This window comes from Gopherus evgoodei, chromosome 7, assembly GCF_007399415.2.
Source record: "Gopherus evgoodei ecotype Sinaloan lineage chromosome 7, rGopEvg1_v1.p, whole genome shotgun sequence".
Lineage (NCBI taxonomy): Eukaryota > Metazoa > Chordata > Testudines > Testudinidae > Gopherus > Gopherus evgoodei.
In genome coordinates, this window is record NC_044328.1 from 115952265 (window position 1) to 115971523 (window position 19259).

At 42.0% G+C, this 19259-nt stretch overlaps 2 protein-coding genes across 10 annotated transcripts in view; one reads left to right on the plus strand and one right to left on the minus strand.

Annotated features, from left to right (window-relative positions):
• SUMF1 (sulfatase modifying factor 1) overlaps positions 1 to 19259 on the plus strand; it is an 87165-nt gene that overhangs the window by 44929 nt on the left and 22977 nt on the right. Inside the window, exons 8-9 of one of the 6 annotated variants that reach the window (XR_004001417.1) lie at positions 13567 to 13599; positions 14683 to 14747. The exons of 4 other annotated variants lie outside the window; for them this stretch is intronic. Coding sequence is in view for 1 of the 2 variants with exons in the window: in XM_030571158.1 (XP_030427018.1) it covers positions 3798 to 3809 (12 nt within the window). In the remaining variant the exon portion in view is untranslated. Of the gene's footprint in view, positions 1 to 3797; positions 3992 to 13566; positions 13600 to 14682; positions 14748 to 19259 lie in introns of those variants that run through there. One more of the 6 variants, XM_030571158.1, reaches the window with a different exon arrangement.
• The window catches only part of LOC115655564 (histone-lysine N-methyltransferase SETMAR), a 65857-nt gene that overhangs the window by 7245 nt on the left and 39353 nt on the right, over positions 1 to 19259 (minus strand). The window contains exon 4 of one of the 4 annotated variants that reach the window (XM_030571164.1): positions 12319 to 12452. The exons of 2 other annotated variants lie outside the window; for them this stretch is intronic. In XM_030571164.1, coding sequence (XP_030427024.1) covers positions 12442 to 12452 — 11 coding nt within the window. In that variant the 3' untranslated portion in view covers positions 12319 to 12441. Of the gene's footprint in view, positions 1 to 12318; positions 12453 to 14657; positions 14725 to 19259 lie in introns of those variants that run through there. One more of the 4 variants, XM_030571162.1, reaches the window with a different exon arrangement.

Sequence of the window (19259 nt, forward strand, 5' to 3'; positions counted from 1 at the left end):
AATAAATCCCAGAAGTCTTGACTGCCAGTCTACATCTTACTGCTAGACCACACATACTGCCTTTGGCACAAGCTAGCTGCACACTGTATATTTTTAAAAAATGTTTTCAGTTTTTATTTAAAAAAAACCCAATAAAAAAACCCAATAAACAAATACAAGACCCTTTCCATGTCTACTCTGCCTTACTGTTCTATTAACTGTGGACCCAGCAATAGCTTGACCTTTGGGCATGCTCACCACTTCATAATACTGCTCCTGTCTGTAGGAGTCTCGTCTTCAGCCAGAACATGTGGTGCTAGCACTGCAGCCATCTCGCCAATATGTGACTGATGGAAGAGCTTGAGTCACTTTTTCCTCTGCTGCTTTCTTCCATATGCCATTAATCAGAACAAAATTGGGCCATATTTTCAAAAAGCAAATGCATCCGCAGCATTTGAGTTCCTCACATACTTAAGAAAACCCTCACACTTGCCCCCATGTAAATCAGCTAATTGATTATTGCATGCGATTGCCCAGAAAAAACTACCTCCGTTGTTATACACAGACTTTGCAACACACTTTCAGAAGCCTTTCTTAAAATTGTCCCAAAATGCAAATTATTAACTCGGTGTTGCAACTCTATATTTAGGGAGTTTCAGTGCTTATTATTTATTCCATTGGCCTAGAATAGTCTGTTTAGAACACAAGACTGGATTATTGAGTTGATACTGTAAATATATATTCAGGTTACTCTAACAAATATCTAAACAACTATATATGAAACTTCATCTTTCAGCAGCAAAGGTGCTAGAAAACTTGTTCCAATTGTGGCTCTTTTCACAACTGTCAGTGCCTGGAAAAAAAGTATGCCACTTTTGTAAATTCAGCAGTTAAAACTTAATTATATAGAAGCTTGTGTGAGAATTTATAGAAGACAATAAAAAGTGTTGAACAGACATGCAAATTCTGACATCTTACGGTGTCTGTATCTGTGTATAGTGTTTGTATTTGCATATGATGCAATTTTTTTTTTTCAGGAATGCCCAGCATTGGCCTAATTCTTACTCTGTTCCCATCTAAAGTCTGTTGTAAAACTTCTCCTGGGAGAATATGAAAAACAATGCTCACAGCCACAGAAGGCTCAGGGGCCTAATATATTTTTAGTAGTAAAATGTGAAATAACTGTACCCATACATTCCAAGCATCAAAAATAGAGGTCAAAACTCATTTCCAGATGCCTAAATGTCAACCCAAGTGTGCACAGTACAGCCCAGCTGGATATAAGGGTTGGCCTCACAAGTCTAGGCACAAAACAAAAAGCCAGAAACATAGAAGCCATCAAGCATTGCTATTGAAGTTCCCTTTCCTTACGATGTTCTTTTAAAAGACTCACTGGGCACTTTGGATGAACATGTTCTATGTTTTGATTCTACAAGCCACTTTTTCTCCTGAGGGAAAGGTGTCAGTCAGCTTGGGTGTATCTAGCAGTCCTGTAACCATATCACACGCTGTCCTGTCACCATGCCTCAGCCTGGAGCCCAGGGCCTCCAGTAGGGTTGAGCAGTGAGATCAGTTTACATTCACTGCTTGTTTCTGCCAAAGGGGTGAACTAGTATCTGTGGTGGTGGCGGCTTTGTCGTTATCTATGAAGCTCCTGGCTAAGTTACCCACTTGGATCAGAGAGGCCAGTGATCAGTCATCGAGTCACAACTGTGGGCAAGATTTCAACCAGAGATCCTTCAACCAGAGATCTTGAAATGAAGGACTCCATTCTCCTTCCAAGCCATCTTCCTTTTAAATATGTGGTTATTTCCTTTATTGCTGTTTCCCTCACCCTCTTTGCTCTCTCACTCATATACTCTCATGCTGCATCAATGCATACATTCAGGTGCAAAACCTGAAAAACCTCTAGCACAAGGTGCTGTGTGGGTTTTCTTGGTGGTGGTTTTTCTTAATGGATACTAAAAAAGCACACAGTAAAACGCTGAGTTTGGGGTTTTCCTTTCCCTGTTCAGTATTTGCAAGTTTAGTAGCACCTTTTGTGTCTAAACAACTGAATGGATAAGATGGTCAGGCCAAAAGAAATTGGATACTAAACTTTTAAACCACAGTGTCATATCTGAGTGCTCGATCCACTTCACAAGAAAGAGTTTTAAGAGACTGGCAGGTTTCTCTGTAAAATTCCACCTTCACTAGAGTAGAATTCTGGTGCTGAATATTTCAGTTCAATGCATATGAAGTGCCTTATTTTGTGTGTTATCTGCACAAGTGACACGAGATCCCCTCCATTACTTTTAAGTGAACCCTTTCTAAGATTATAGTGCTGATTGCTAATCAGATGAGAAGGATATGGCAGCGCAGGTCAGATTGACATTGGTGGAGTGGATGCACTACAATAGATCCCAGATTCCAACCCTAAACTTTTTCTCATCTCATCGTGTCTGGATTTTAGAAATAAGAGCCTGTTTCCTAACTGAGATCTCAGCAATTCAAAAAAGATTTGAGATGCTGAAGAGAAGTGCACCCTCTTCAAAGAAATCGTTCTAAATTTGCACAGCTGTATTTGCGACTTTTGTGTAGCACTGCTTCAGCACTGAGTTAAGAGGGTCTTGAGATACAAGGGTCGTGTATGATTGCTAAGCAAACTAATAACTGCTTTAACTTTAGCTTCTGAGTTCAGTCCAAACATTTTCCCCTTACATACTGAAAATAAAGTTTTAGCAATGCACTATTTTACTTGAAAATGTTTATTATTTTTTAAATTTAGATTTTACTGCTTCAGAGACAGATTTTGAAAGTTAATGGTGGTAGAGTTCTAAAGGAGGAGCATTTGTAATGTGAGTTCTGGCAGTGCTTTCTGAGTCAGCGGATACACAAATTGAATCCCATAATAAGGGGGTGGGGGGGGGAGAAATTACTCTGAGATAGCTAGGCTGCAGCAACTTCCAAGATATTAAAAATGACCTGTAATCTGGCAAATATGCTGCTATTTTTTTAAAGCCTCTCCATTTTCTGAGCTGTAGGTAATCAACTTAAACTATAAAGGAATTGGTCTGTCTGCTTAAAGGTGAGAAATGAAAAGATTTTCCTACAATGGTCTGTGTGATTGAAATCTGAAAAACTGCTGAATAAGGTGCAGATATATGACTAGTTCTGTGTCCATACTGAAAGCACAGCCATACATCCAAGGAAGAGACTAAGCTTCCAACAGTGCCAAGAGAACACAGTCCAGGTTTGAACTTTTGTCACGCTTCAAATTAAAACATTGCAACAAATTGGGGAGCAAGTAGAGTGCCTTCCCAGTACTGTTTTTAAAGAGACCACCAATCTGGTATCCAAGAGTTCTGTCATTTCCTCAGTGCTAGTTGATGTACATCCTCAACCTGACCTATGGGAAGTGGAAAGAGAGAGAATCAGGAGTCAGACCAATTCAACTTGATAAAAAAGAGAGACCCTTCTATTTTGGAGATTATTACAGGGAAGGAGGGAAAGGATTTTTGGCAGGACCTTAACCTCCATCTTATCAGATAGCATTAGGGCTCCTCTGTCCCATTACAAAGCTATTTACAAAACATGCAAGAAGCCTTTGCTGTGACTGGTTGTGTTCTGCTACACAATATGAGGTTCAGTGGGCAGAGTCTGAAGATATTACATCCTTTCTGACAACTGTTCTATTTCTCCTAGGTTCTTGTATTGTTACCATCAGTTTTACAAGAACCAGTCAGATATAATGTTTTTGAAAGTCTTGGCCCTTGAAAAGCTATGTGATAGATGTGATTACTCATGTGACTTTGACATCAATATTGTTTTGGCTGCAGACAAAACACTGATGGTGGCCAAAAAAAAACCAAGGAAAAAGGAAGAGAAGATCAATATGCTAGTCAAAGCTAAAGGTTGGACACGCAGTCAACCTGAAAGACAAGTAACTGCAGAAGTTTTTCAACAATGCAAGATGTATTTTATGCTAAAATATTTCTAATAATGTCAGCTTCATGACTGAACTTTTGTGGTGTAAGTAGTTTACAGTAAAGGTCTATCTGGGATGGTGGTAAGGTTGGATCTAAAAATGAAGGATGCTGCTTACAGTGGTGTAAAATGAATGGAGAATAAATCAGGAAGGCCAAATCACACTTGGAGTTTCAGCTAGCAAGAGATGTTAAGAGTAACAAGAAGGGTTTCTTCAGGTATGTTAGCAACAAGAAGGTGGTCAAGGAAAGTGTGGGCCCCTTACTGAATGAGGGAGGCAATCTAGTGACAGAGGATGTGGAAAAAGCTAATGTGCTTAATGCTTTTTTTCGTCTCTGTATTCATGAACAAGGTCAGCTCCTAAACTGCTGCACTGGGCAGCACAGTATGGGGAGGAGGTGACCAGCTCTCTATGGAGAGAAAAAAGTGGTTCAGGACTATTTAGAAAAGATGGACAAGCACAAGTCCTTTGGGCCGGATGCCCTGCATCTGAGGCTGCTAAAGCAGTTGGTGGATGTGATGTCAGAGCCATTATCTTTGAAAACTCATGGTGATGGGGGGAGGTCCTGGATGACTGGAAAAAGGCTAATGTAGTGCCCATCTTTAAAAAAGAGAAGGAGGAAGATCCGGGGAACTACAGGCCAGTCAACCTCACCTCAGTCCCTGGAAAAATCATGGATCGGGTCCTCAGGGAATCAATTCTGAATCTCTTAAAGGAGAAGAGAGTAATCAGGAACAGTCAGCATGGATTCACCAAGGGCACGTCATGCCTGACTAGCCTAATTGCCTTCCATGACAAGATAACTGGCTCTGTAGATGAGGGGTAAGTAGTGGACATGTTATTCCTTGACTTTAGCAAAGCTTTCCATACAGTCTCCCACAGTATTCTTGCCAGCAAGTTAAAGAAGCATAGGCTGGATGAATGTACTGTAAGGTGGATAGAAAGCTGGCTAGATCGTTGGGCTCAATAGGTAATGATCAATGGCTCCATGTCTAGTAGGCAGCCGGTATCAAACGGAGTGCTCCAAGGGTCAGGTCTGGGGCCGGTTTTATTCAATATCTTCATTAATGATTTGGAGGATGGCGTGGATTGCACCCTCAGCAAGTTTGCAGATAACGCTAAACTGGGAGGAGTGGTAGATATGCTGGAGAGTAGGGATAGGATATAGAGAGACTGAGACAAATTAGAGATTGGGCCAAAAGAAATCTGATGGGTTCAATAAGGACAATTGCAGAGTTCTGCAATTAGGATGGAAGAATTCCATGGCCTGCTAAAGACTAGTAGGGACCAGTTCTGCAGAAAAGGACCTAGGGGTTACAGTGGGCGAGAAGCTGAATATGAATCAGCAGTGTGCCCTTGTTGCCAAGAAGACCAACGGCATTTTGGGCTATATAAATAGGAGCATTGCTAGCAGATGGAGAGATGTGATCATTCCCCTCTGTTCGGATTTGTGAAGCCTCATCTGGAGAACTGTCCAGTTTTGGGCCCCACTCTACAAGAAGGATGTGGAAAAATTGGAAAGAGTCCAGCAGAGGGCAACAAAAATGATTAGGGGGCTGGAGCATGTGATTTATGAGGAGAGGTTGAGGGAACTGGGATTGTTCATTCTGCAGAAGAGAAGAATGAGGGGGGGATTTGATAGCTGCTTTCAAAGAGGATGGATCTAGACTGCTTTCAGTGGTACTAGATGACAAAACAAGGAGTAATGGTCTCAAGTTGCAGTGGAGGAGGTTCAGGTTGGATATTAGGAAAAACTTTTTCACCAGGAGGGTGGTGAAGCACTGGAATGGGTTACCTACAGAGCTGGTGGAATCTCCTTTCTTTAGAGATTTTTAAGATCAAGTTTGACACAGCCCTGGCTGGGATGATTTAGTTGGGGATTGGTCCTGCTTTGAGCAGGGGGTTGGACTAGATGACCTCCTCTGGTCCCTTCCAACCCTGATATTCTATGATGAAAATATCTCTGCACAATTCAAGGAGGTCCTGACAATGACACAGGTATTCCCAAAGACTGTCTCTTCTGTTTAGGTGTTTGCCATAAACTAAGAAGTCAGTGTGTTGCCTCTGGAAATCATCCCACAGGGTTCTTACTTTGGAATCCAGGTGCTTAAGAAAAACATGTTTGCAAGATCATTTTGAGATGCCCACTGAAAACTGCAGCAAACAAGGGCTCATAAGGCACTCTGTACACTTGTCCGTCTTGAAGATGCACGTTCAACCACCATGACTCTCAGGTAGCTCTCAGATACTGTCTTGTCACTCTAGCTTATTGTCCACCTCATTAGTTGTAGACAATTGGGGGGAGATTTTCAAAGACCCCTACGGTACTTAGGCACTCATTACAAACAACAGGGAGTTGGGCCCTTACTTGCCTTTTTGCTAATGATATTTCATAAGAGATTCCAGTACCAAGTAGCACAAACCTGGGGTCAACTTAACCAGTCAATCATTGGATGCCATTGTTGAGGGACTCAAATCTCTGAAGCCGCTAGCAGTCAAGAGTGTCTGAGGCATGAGGGTTTTTGTGTGGAGGATCACAGTATGGGGATGAACATACAGAAAGGGTGAAGACTAGTTCAGCTCCTGTAGTTTTCAAAGCCATTTATCTGACAGGGTTTTGCGGGAAGATTGGTGTATTCTTCTGAGTCTGAATATGTCCCATGCTGTCAGACATCGGTTAGGGCACAAACAAGGCTCCACCCTAGCATATTGTTTGATAGAATGGTAACCTAGTTTTTCTGTAATCTGCCATTTGTTTTTTTACAAGGATAGGGTGTTGGCTTGAACCCACATCCTGGAGGACAAATGAACTACCAGTACTTTCCATCTGCTCCCTACTTTTGACCTGTCTAGCTTGAATGGCCCTACTTGGAACTAAAGTTCTTGTCAAAATAGCTCACAGGGTCATTGGACTACACAAGCATTCACACCACAGCAAGATGCAGTCCTTAGAGAGAGATTCTTTTGGAACAACTAAAACAAATTGTTCCTCACACTCAACACTCCGTTTTATAAAATAATCATTTCAGGAGACAAATTCAGTCTAAGTCTTGAGAGCAATATCAGGGAATTGCAAGAAAGAGAAAAGAGTAGAGCTTGGTCAACAACAGTCATTACAATCTTACTTTCACAAAATGTCTTATCTTTGTCAAATATTTTTCAATGAAAGTTTGCTGTGCAAGTCTCAAAAAGTAGCACTTGGGAAGATGGGAGAAGTCTAAATTGGGAGGGTGTGTGTGTGTGTGTTACTCTACTGTAAAATTAGAGTAGACTAGGATTAATACTATCCCCAAGACCAAGAGTCTATACAATATAAAATTACTTCAGCAATGAATGTGATGGAATAATATTAAGTTTAATTTGGATAGATCATTCTAATATCATTTGGTCACTTTGAACAATTTTATTCTTTACATATTGGGGTTTTGATTTTCAAAATAATTCAGCATTTCACTAACTAGGAGAAGTAAGGATTTGGACTTTTACTCACATTTGTGTATATGGCCATTAAACATCCGAAGCTAATACAAGTAAAATTTTCTTGTGCTATGGTCACCTCTGATTTTCTGATCGACGACATAAGTTGCTCATAAATTTAGTTACTTGAATAGGGGTGAACAAAACTGACTTATACAAAATGCTTTCTGTGAGACACGAGGAGCAAGCAGCTTCAGTTCCTAACCGATTTCTTGTCTGATGTACTGTAAATGTCCCTCTTTTTATTTTGGCTTGAACAAATAAAATTTAACCCTCCACAGCATCAGTAGAGAGAGGAGTAGTTTGAAAACCTTTGGTAGCTGTGTGAAAGCAACAGGTCAATGAATCTTGTAATTCTGTTTTAGGTTACAAATTCAGTAACTGTAAGAGAGAAGATGAAATGCTTATAAATGTGACTATTTGTCTAGAACACCCTGAACGGAACTTGGACCAAAGCTTTCAATTCACTTGAGATAGAGCGTTTCTTTTTAATTATCAGTCCAAATAGCAAGTGTTCAAGGCAATAGCCTCCCTTCTATTGCAACAGCCCAGCACAGTGAAACTTTCACATGTACGTGAGGGATCCAAAACAGGCAGGAATAAGAACAGGGCAACATAAAGTACCTTGTTTAGGAGATCTTATGTAGCTTTGTCAGCAATGAATTGAGAGGGGAAACTAAACCATTGTCGAGCTTTCATATATACCTCTACCCCGATATAATGTGACCCGATAGAACACAGGTTCGCATACAACATGGTAAAGCTCTGACACGCTGCTCTGAGCAGCGTGTTAAGGGTGTCAGCTAGGCCAGGGCTGAGGGGTTTGATAAGGGGCAGAGGGCCTTGGGTGCAATCAGGGGCTCCCCCTCCCCCAGATCTGGGGGGAAGAAGCTGTGGGAGGGCACTTCTTGGGGGCCCCGCAGTCCCAGAGTGGCCCAGAGGATTAGTGGGGGGCCAGGAGCAGCCCGCTCTGCTTCCCTCGCCCCGGCCCCAGCTGTGTCACTGGGGGGGAAGGGATCCCCCTCGCACTCACCAGCAACGGCAGAAGCAGAGCAGCCCGGCCCCAGCCTGCTCCACACTGCCAGCTCCCAGCCACAGCACTCCGCTTCTCGCCACAGGTGAGTGCAGGACCTTTCCCCAGCTGCCCCCCAGCGACATGGCTGGGGCTGGAGCAAGGAAAGTGGAGCAGGCTGGGGCAGGGCCGTGTTGTTCCGCCTCCCGCTGCAGGTGAGTGCGTGGGGGCATCCTTTCCCTGACCTCTCTGCACTCACTGACAGCAGGAAGCGGAGCGCTGTAGCTGGGAGCCGGCAGGATGGACGGACTGGGCTGGGCTGCTCCGCTTCCAGCCACCACCGATCAGTGCTTGTCAGAGGGCGGGGAGAGGTAGATAGGGGTCAGAGCAATCGGGATAGGGGGCTTGGGTAGGGGGTGGGGGTGATTAGGGATGGGGGTTTCTGGAGGGGGCGGTCAGGGAACAAGGAACGGGGGGCGGGGAGAGGGCAAAGCAAGTTTGATATAACGGTCTCACCTATAATGTGGAGATTTTCTTTGTCTCCTGCGGACCGCGTTATATCGGGGTAGAGGTGTATTTGTATTGGATATACTTCAAACTCCATTTTGTGTGTCTTGCATAGTAATACAAACTCTCTCAATTATCCATTGTGATGCTACTGCTTTTCTTCTGGCTCCCATCTTCATTTATAGTCTGACTCTTACTGCAAGCTTGTCATTTTTTAATATCCCTTAAAAACACTTTTTAGACAGGCAGAAATTCAGATACTGCAGTTAGACTTAATGAGCCAAATTCTGCCTGGCCTTGTTCCACCCCTTTGACTACAGAATTTGACCTAGAATATGTAACAATGCATTCTGGGGGCTCTTTTGAATAAGAGAGCTGTCTGATGGAGCTGGTTTTGGGATACCAAGTGGTTAACTAGATGTTCCGTTTTTGAAATTATTTGACTTGAGTTTCAGGTCCTCTTAGGATAAGCAAGGAAAATAATCCATTCATGTAACTGCAAGTGATATTTGTTTCTATGGTGAAACTGATGAGGGAAGTGCAGATACCATCTAACAGAGATGAGAATATAAAACTGATACTTTGACTTCCTACTCCTAACTGCTGCTTTGGCAATGTGTGTTTTTGGAGGGGGGTGGAGGGAAGGGTGCAGCAGCAGAAATGCCAAAGGAAACTAGTTTTTTAATTTTGAAAAGGTATTTTAACTGCTTGCTTTACTGTCTTGTGTTTTCTAAAATCTACAGAGTGTCAAGATTGTGGGTGAGAAAGTAGTGCAAGGCAAACTAAATTCACAAGAAGGTTGGTCTTTGCTCCAACACAGCTTGCAGTCATTGCTAGTGTGTGTGAATGCAGGACCAAGCAATGTCAAACTTTTATTTTGTGAAGTGTAAATGATCAGCTTGCAAAGGGCAGCAGAGAGTATGTTTGATCAATAAACCACGATTCCTTCATGGAGACTGCTTTAATTTTAGAAATTTCTGTCTCATGGATACAGTGCATAGTTACTGGATGACCTACAATTCTGAATTAAAGACGTAATTTAGCACAGCATGGAGTGGCAGTGTGGATGACTAGTGCTGTGTGGAAGGTTACATTCAAGGTTTGAGAACAGTTCAGTTTGCCTCTGAACTACTGATAGAACTGCTTTAATAAACATTTTATTTCTGCAACATGTTTCAATATTCCTGTAATGAGGACTGCGTTATCTTTTTTTTAATTCATCACAGAAATGAACTGTACATATGAGCAATTTGTGATCTGAAACCAGCCCTTAATATGATTTCTGTAGGTTGTGTGTTAAAACAAAATACACAATTTGAGTAAAGTGGGGTTATGGTAGTTTTAATAATCTCTAGGTTGAATCTTGGATGAAAGTCTTGACAACCATTGCTCTTTAGCTTACGGATGTGGCTTGGACTTGCCCTTTTGATAAGTTGTTCTTAGACCACATGCTGCACTCAGTGGCTGCTGCTGCTCCTGGGATAATTGTGCAATATCTAATGCCTGATAATGGAATGAAAAGAATAGGCTATAGAGGTGCCCACATGAATCAGATGTGACCTGCAGTCACGGTTCTTTCTGTAACTACAGGGTGAGGGCAAAGCTGATCAGCTCCAGGCTGTTATGGGTGAGATAAAACAAGCAGGTTTTCTCCACCTATTAAGGAGAATAAAAGCATGAGCAAATATTGTTTTTTTGTGCTCTTACACTTTTTAATACAAGTTATCTGAAATTAGGTGGGGCCTTCTAGCCGAAGTAATAGCCTTGCTTTATGATATAACAACACCCTCAGGTGTATGCACCATCCTGGTGAAGCCTTTGATGACTGAGGCTTGGCCTCATGGATGACTTTTAGACACTTAGAGGTTGCACTTTACTGTGGGGCTGTGTTTGAGTTCTGCAGAGTAATCAAAGTTGTTTTAATATGCCCCAGTCAGCCAATGCTTAGACAAAGATGGCAGGGTGGCTCTGTAATTTATTAACACTGTATGTTGCCTGGTTATTGGGATGTTTTCTTTATGACTGTATTGATTTAGTTTGATAGGAGTCTGTCTGGTAAAACAAGCAGGAAGGAAGAGAATGGAGATAAGCCACCTCTCAAACACTTGAGAATTGCTAAGGAATGATCCCAGATTTGTTGGCTCCAGGACTGTCTTAATCTCCAGTTGAGGCTACAGAATTAATTTGGACCACAAGTGTTGAAGTGTGGGAACACAGAAGAACAAACATCTATAGTGGGACTTAAAAGGGTCAGTGTGTCTCTCTCATGCAGTAGTAGTACAGGGGAACTAGACTGAAACATGGACCTGCTGAGGGTGTCTGAAGAAGTTAGGCCTGCCTAGGTTACCATCAGGTAAGAGACATGGATGTGGAATGTTAAAAACCTCTTTAAAAACTTAGTTCCTACTGGTAAAATAAACAATTACTTTTGTTTTAAGAAGGCAGTTTGATTACAGACCACTGGTCAGCCTCCGAAAGGGAAGACCCACAGGTGCCAGAACCTATTTGGAATTGCAAGATAGGAACAATTGATATGCAGGCTACTGTAGCCAAGGGCCCAGTTTAAGAGTGGGAAAATTGCAAAATTTTACCCAGGGATAGATGAAGGCACAAGACATCAGACCTAAGGGGGTATACACAGGGGAACGAGGTGCAGCTAACTCTGCAACAGTGACATTTCACTCTCTGCAAAACAAGGAAGAGGATTAATGAAGAGGGTGACCACAGAAGGAAGAGGTGACTTGACAGTTTTAAGGGTTCTGCCAGAGAGATTGCGAATAGAACTGATGTATGCAATAGCAATGATGATGTTTGTCATAAGTGAGCTTTGTATTAATTCATGCGAAGAAATGAAACTCTGACTTTTGAAAGGTGCTATTCTACACTCTTTGGCAAACTGATAAAGAAATTTCTGTACTAAGCATCATCGTTTCTGCATCCTCAAGAAGCTGTTAAATGTGACGTTGGTAATTGGACAACCTTCTTGATTGTCTTTTGGTGTTAATAGTTTCCAGTATGTAACTTGTTTAATACACTAAGGTTTTATTGTCTAAACAAGATCCATCCCCATTTAGATGTAACTGTGGATTGTATTTTTCTAAATGGACAACTAACCTAATTGTCCCTCAGTAACTGAGAAATCTCCGTACAACTTTTCATGACTGATGTACTGAGTCTTCGCATTCTAATATCTAAACAGTATTGTTAAATCTATTCACTAAATTTGGGTTATTGCTGATTTGTACTCTATGTATCATATGACTTTTAAGAACTAACTTTATTTGTGAATAACCTAAGCACTATACCCAGATACACAGACACTCTTTTCCCAACCTACATATTATATACTTTTTTTAACATTAGCTTTAATAAAATTTTAAATCTAATTGTTGCAGAAAGGTTTCCCTTCCCATACTACACTTTTACAGGCGATCCTGTCCAAGTTCTTAACTACACGTGCCTCAGGAAGTTTTTATGAAATACTTCACTGCAAAGTCAGTCAAGTGCAACCTGCAAAAGAAAAAGAAAATCCTTCTGATTTCAGATTGCCTTAGGGAAGATATTGTGGTGTGTTTGAGAGAGAAAAATATCCATCCGTGTCCTCCAACACAGAGGCTTGGTAGTCTAATAAGCTTATGCCTTAGCCTTTCACATGGGATATGCTCATACAATGGATATCTATGATAGGAGTTCATGTTCTAGAAAAGCACCTGTGAGAACTAGGATTTTGGATTCTTTTAAGCAATTTTACAGCGTTTTCGTAGTACAAATCCTGGGATGAAGGCTTGAAAATTGGGATGGGGGATATGTAATGTAGTAGGTGCTGTTGGGTAGGAGAGATGGTGGGCTTAAATGACATTCAGTAGGATTGAATCCATGTGCTGAGAAACTGTGAACTTGTTTCTGTTCTCTGAATGCAGGTTGTCATATTTACTGTAACCTATGTATGCATAGCACTTCAGTGCCATACAAACAGTGAGCCTTCCTTTGTGATAAGGGCTGTAGTGTCTTAGGGCTGGTCCACACTACAGGGGGGAAATCGATCTTAGATACGCAACTTGAGCTACATGAATAACATAGCGGAAGTCGAATATCAAAGATCGGATTACTCACCCGTCCACACCACGCGGGATCGATGTCCGCGGCTCTCCCTGTCTATTCCGGAACTCCATTGGGGTTGATGGAGTTCCGGAATCGATATAAGCGCGCTTGGGGATCGATATATCGCATCTAGATTAGACGCGATATATCAATCCCCGAGCAATCGATTTTAACCCGCCGATACGGCGGATAGTCTGGACGTAGCTTTACACATGAAGAATCTGAGCTACAGAGAGATAAAGTGACTTGCTAAGACCATTGATTACATAAGTGGGAATCCTGGGGGATCAGGTCTGTTGGTTCCTGGCTTCTAGCTCAAGTCTTAGTCCGCTACACCACTTTGCATCAAACTTCTGCAAGGGTTCATTTCCAACCCAGAGTACTGTCTGAATAAAAACAGCTAGTCTTCATGGAAGTCTTCTCTTAATGGCAGAATTATACTCATATAGTTATGTCCTGTGGGGAAGTTCTTATTCTGGAATAAGAGTGTCATTTTTTTCTGTTTATCTTGTATCTCTTTCAGAGCAGCCTGCACCCACTGTTCAGGACCTGAGTGGTATGTGGAGCCTTTTAGAAAAAAGCTGAGCTGCATACTCTATGAAGATATAATCACTATCTGTGTTCAATAGTACAATTCTAATTTTAACTCAATAGGTTACAAAGGAGCTTTTTGGAGAACTTTGTATACTGAATTTTAACATTGGGCAGGGGAAGGAAATTCACTTAGTTCAGGAACGTTGGCAATCTGAGTGTTTTTTTGTTTTTGTTTTTTAAAACACAACTTGCATGCAGGCGGGGTAAAGTGTGCATTTGCACACTTGACAGTAAGCTCAGTCAAAGTTAACCCTGAGGCCCATCAACTTGTACTTGGGCACTTGCATGCACACTTTTTGCATGTGCATTTGGATGTGGCTGGCTGAAATAGGGATCCTAAACTCTCCCTTCATTCCTGCAGGTGCTGCTATTGTGAACTGAGTTGGAATGCAAGATATGGGGGAAATATCAGCAACAAACCTTGAGGAAGAGAAGCAAAGTTAGAACAAGTATAATGGCCCAATAAGCAGTGGGTGTAACTCCAGCTCGTTTCTCTCATTTCTACGTGCCAGAGAGCTTTCTCAGTGTTATAAAATAACTTCTTTATCATCAGTGATTTGAAAGGATACATTAAGAGGATGATGATCTGTAATGTAATAGATTTTTAAAGAGAGAGTCACGTTGGGAGGCATTGTTACAGCTGAAGTGGTCCGATAAAGCATTTCTATGCTCTAATCCTATTTCAGAGGCTGGGATTTTCAGTATAATTCATGCTTTGTAACAAATAGCCCTCTAAGGCTTATTTTGTCTGCCACTGGATTTTTGTAATAAGACTGACTTAAAACAAAGAAAGTGGTAATAATTGTACCTGCACGTCAGTAACAGGAGTTGTCTCTGTAATTACTGAGGCATACAACAATCATGTAGATGGACAAACACTTCTTTTAATCCAGATTAGCATGCTCTTTCTAGTTTTAACTGGGCTGCGTCTGAGCTGCTAGCAAGAGGGCTACTGCTCTAAACTCTGTGCTCATTTTTTATTGCTTTAAGTGGGGAATCCTGCAATCAGTTTGTTTTTTGTTTCACACAGATCTTGTTTTTATAGGCAAATATTCCGCTTTCTGTCTGCGCTCCATGCTGGCTTCTCCTGAAATGAGATGAATTTGCTGTGTAAGCATCATTTGTGCTTTTGATGGGTTATCTTTACAGTGAGACACGCAACCTATTTGCGTCAAAGGTTTTGTGGAGTCTGTCATGGTTCAGAGCAGCTGCACCTCTATCTCCCCTCGGGTTCAGCAAGGGTACCCACTCTCAGGTTTCCATTTCCCAAATTGTTGCCTCTTTTGGGTGGACTGGTGACCTGCATCTCTCTTTCTGACCTGGGTGTTTCTGGGCTATACCGCTCCCTGCCTTCACTATGTATTTCCCAGCAGACAGTCTGCCTCAGCAGACCTGATTGCTTCTCCTCTGAGATGATAAGAGTGGCTCACTACAGATATGTTACCACACAGTTTGCTGTGCAAGCCTACTTTATTAAGGTAAAAACACTACAGAGAAAACCTATTAAAAACAATGGAAGAACCTACACACATGCTAATAAGCTTACCAGAGTTCATCCCAACTCATTATAGGCTCTGGCAAGAGCAGTCTTTCAACACCCCACTGTAGGGTTTCTTTGTGGATACAAGTCATCAGAGCTTCAGCTCAGAACAAGCACCCAGTCTTATGAAACCTCAGTGGGCCAAGTCCTTCCAGTTCTCCCCTAAGAATTGGGGCCCCTGTAGACCAAGAATCCTGTCTGTTTGCTGGGTCAGGAAGAAGGCCTCCAGTCCAGCCTAAACTTGGGCTTTTTATCCAAAGTCTTTCTTCCTGTCTGTGGGTCTATGGAGAATCCAGTTGAACTAGTATATGCATATTTCCTGGGGAGGATGGGAGCTCAAAGGCTGATAACTGAGGAAGTTCATTAGCATCTCCCTCCCTACTAGTGAAGGTACATGCAGTTCCCCCAAAATACATACACAGTTAGATTTTTAATACAATGTAAGTATACTGAATTAGGGTTAACTCAAGAAAGCTTAGCTGAATTCCATGAGGTTTGTTCAGTATATTACAAGACACTGTCTGTCTGTCTGTCTGAGGTCCATTTCCCCGGACCTTGGAAATGGAGAATAAGTAACTCCCATGACGAGCAGAAATCATGCAATATATACAGAGGATGAACTAATAATTTTTCACCTGTAGTACATACATGTTTTGCAGCACAATTAAGTGGTGGTGTACTGTACTGCTTGTAAGAATACCTTTGGTACCAGGCATTCTCCTTCTAGAATGTTCTCTTTCTTCTCCCCCAAAGCAGGACCTTTCCAAGAATGGTAGTGGGGGAAGAGTGGAGGAAGCACAACTGTGTTCCCATTTTGTCAGTGGGATCCACCTCACCCATTTATAAGTACGGGACACCATTGTGGTCTGTTTTGACCTCATTGGATCCGCAGCTGCATCTGATGCCTTGTAATTTCCTCCTTTACCCATGATTAAATTGTGCTCTAGAGCAGTGGTTTGGAAACAGTGTGGCATCTTCAGGTAAACTTCGGAAATGGAGTATTAATGAGTGATAAAGATAGCACATTCAGCACAAAGCTTCTGTAGTGCTATTTATTATATTAAATTTATTTTAGGGTTATTCCTGCTCTTTTCAATATGCCACAGAGATGTTGCTTTCATAATGCTTTTGAGGAAGTGGTGGAGAAAACTGGGAGTTTTGGCAGCTAGGTACGGGGCAGTGGTGATTTTTGCCTTTTGGAAGTAAGCTGGAATTGTGAAAGATGCACACCAGCTGAATGGTGGTTCAGCGGTGAAATGATTACGTGATCAGCAGTTGAAATGACTAAGTGCCGATACTTTAAGGCTATGTCTACATGATCACTTATGTCAGCAAACTTCTGTCGCTTAGGGGTACGAAAAAAACACCTCTGAGTGACGCCAGTTTCACCAGTGTAAATGGTAATGTGCCCAGCGCTGTGTGGCAGGAGAGCTTCTTCCCACTGTCGTAGCTACTGCTGCTCCTTGAGGTGGCTTTATATGTCGCACAGGCCATATGCTATTTTGGTAATGGATTTTTGAAGAGAACACATTCAGTGAAGTAGTAGCTTTCTTGAGGTTGGTCACTTTGCATATCATCTCTCTCTCGGTCTATTTGAATTGTCAAGGCACAGTCCATGGGGAAGAGATTCCCTCCTCTTACCTCAAACTAAATGATGTCCTTGTTGACCACCTCAACAGAGATGTCTAGGACTCAATAGGCCAGAGAGTCCGAGTTTCTCTCTTACACCTCTTCTATAGCTTCTGAGAACTTATTTTCGGGGTGAGAATCTTTCATAAGAATGAAGACTGTACAGTTTAAAAGCTGGGGGGAAATGTAAACTCCTGAAGACATAGGGTATGTGGGCCTACTTTCAGGTGTGTTTATAAAGACTAATATGGCGTTATACACTTTGTGTATCTGTACTAGAGAGGGGAATCATTTCTGTAATTGCGGTGGAGAAAGCTGGAAGTCTTCCTGAAAAAACCCTATCTTATTGGCAGGCAGTACTCAGAAAGGTTGAGTGCTATTGATGGATTGAGGCAGGTGAGTGGCTCCTAATTCAACCTGGATATTAGATGGGATGGGATCTGAGGTACTACAGAGAATTCTTCCTTGGTGCTGGCTGGTGAGTCTTGCCCACATGCTCAGGGTTTAAATGATCGCCATATTTGGGTTTGGGAAGGAATTTTCCTCCAGGGCAGATGACAGAGGCCCTGGAGGTTTTTCACCTTCCTCTGCAGCATGGGGCCATGGGTCACTTGCGGAGGCTTCTCTGCAGTTTGAGGTCTTCAAACCACAATTTGAGGACTTCAATAACTCAGACATAGGTTAGGGGTTTGTTATTGAAGTGCATGGGTGAGATTCTGTGGCCTGCATTGTGCAGGGGGTCAGACTAGATGATCATAATGGTCCCTTCTGACCTTAGTCTATGAGTCTTTGGTTATAAGGGAGGTGGGAATGGCTCACAGGTAAGGGAAAATCTAGGGTGTGTGCTGAGGAGTTCCTGACAGAGCACCCTAGGAGCAGCCAAGTCTGGGGAGAAGGTCTGAGCTGATTGTTGTACCTTATTTGGTAATAAAGCCAAATCAAGGAAACAGATGGATTTTGATTTCATACTGTGGCATCCCCTGTGGAATAGTTTGGAAAGAGATTTGGAAAAATGCTTGTATATCACCTCTTACTTACTAGATTGCCAAAACACCCTGACAGTAATCCCTCACCCACACCTCTGCAGTTGTAAGGATAAAAGTGAAGTAACAGAATTATTGGTAAATTTACTGTGGGATCTTTATCCCCTACTCCTCATTTAAAAACAGTAGCGTAGATTAAAATATCCGTCTCTGTTTTTTTTACAAATACCATTTTTAAGGATAAAGTATCAGAAGGGTAGCTGTGTTAGTCTGGATCTGCTAAGGGTAGCTGTGTTAATCTGGATCTGTAAGGGTAGCTGTGTTAGTCTGGATCTGTAAGAGCAGCAAAGAGTCCTGTGGCACATTATAGACTAAACAGACGTATTGGAGCATCAGCTTCGTGGGTGAATACCCACATGACATTGCATCCGACAAAGTGGGTATTCATCACGAAAGCTGATGCCCAAATACGTCTGTTAGTCTATAATGTGCCACAGGACTCTTCACTATTTTTAAGTATATCAATGTCTGTTCTCTTTAGAAATACAGAGCCTTGTTTTAGACATCATGCCAACTTTAAAATCCTTGCTGCCACATAAAGAATTCTTCATTTACTTGGAGTTACCTGTGAGACTTTCACTGAGACACTTAACTGAAATATTTGAAAGTAATTGCAGAATATGATTGTTCAGTAGGTACAGAAATGTGAATACCTGTATATTGTCAGCAGCTTATTTACCCTGGCCCAAGTAAGTTTTCATTTTGTACTTATTTAGGCCCAATATGCCAGCAACACAATCCAAGCATATTATTTAAGATAATTTTTATAGCTTTTGTAAGCAAGACATGCTCTCTTGCACGCAATTCCAGTTTGTGAGCGTAAGCTCTTCCTGCCTAGAGGTGGAGTTGTGATATGTGAAGGAGCAGAGAGCAACTTTTACTTGGACTCTTGTGGGACATTTTCCGCTTTAGAAGTAGCCTGTGTATAAATCAGTGGTGCAGACAATATAAAATGCAGCGGTAGCTTGTATCTTGTAATGCCTTTCTTCCAGGTTTTCAAAGAGCCTCCCAGCACTAGCTACTTAATACTTACAAAAGTAGGGAGGCAGTATAGTAACAATTTCACAGCTAAGGGAAACAAGCACATATGTGCCCAGATTCACATACTGAGAATGTAGTGAAGCCACTAGTAGAACTCAGGTTTCCTGACTTACAGCCCCTATTCTAATGGCTAGGCAACACTTTCTTCCTTTTTCAGGGTGGCATTCATAAGGGATTGTAAAATTAAAGTCTGCATGAAAGACGTTATGGACCTGATGTTCCTAAAATGTCTGCATACAAACCATGCTTGTAATTGCAGGCCCATACAGTTACACAAGGGCCCCACTTGGGCCTCGCAGAAAGCACTGAACTCTTCAGCTGCTTCCACGTGACACTTGGATGGGAGAGATGCAATATGATGTGAATGAC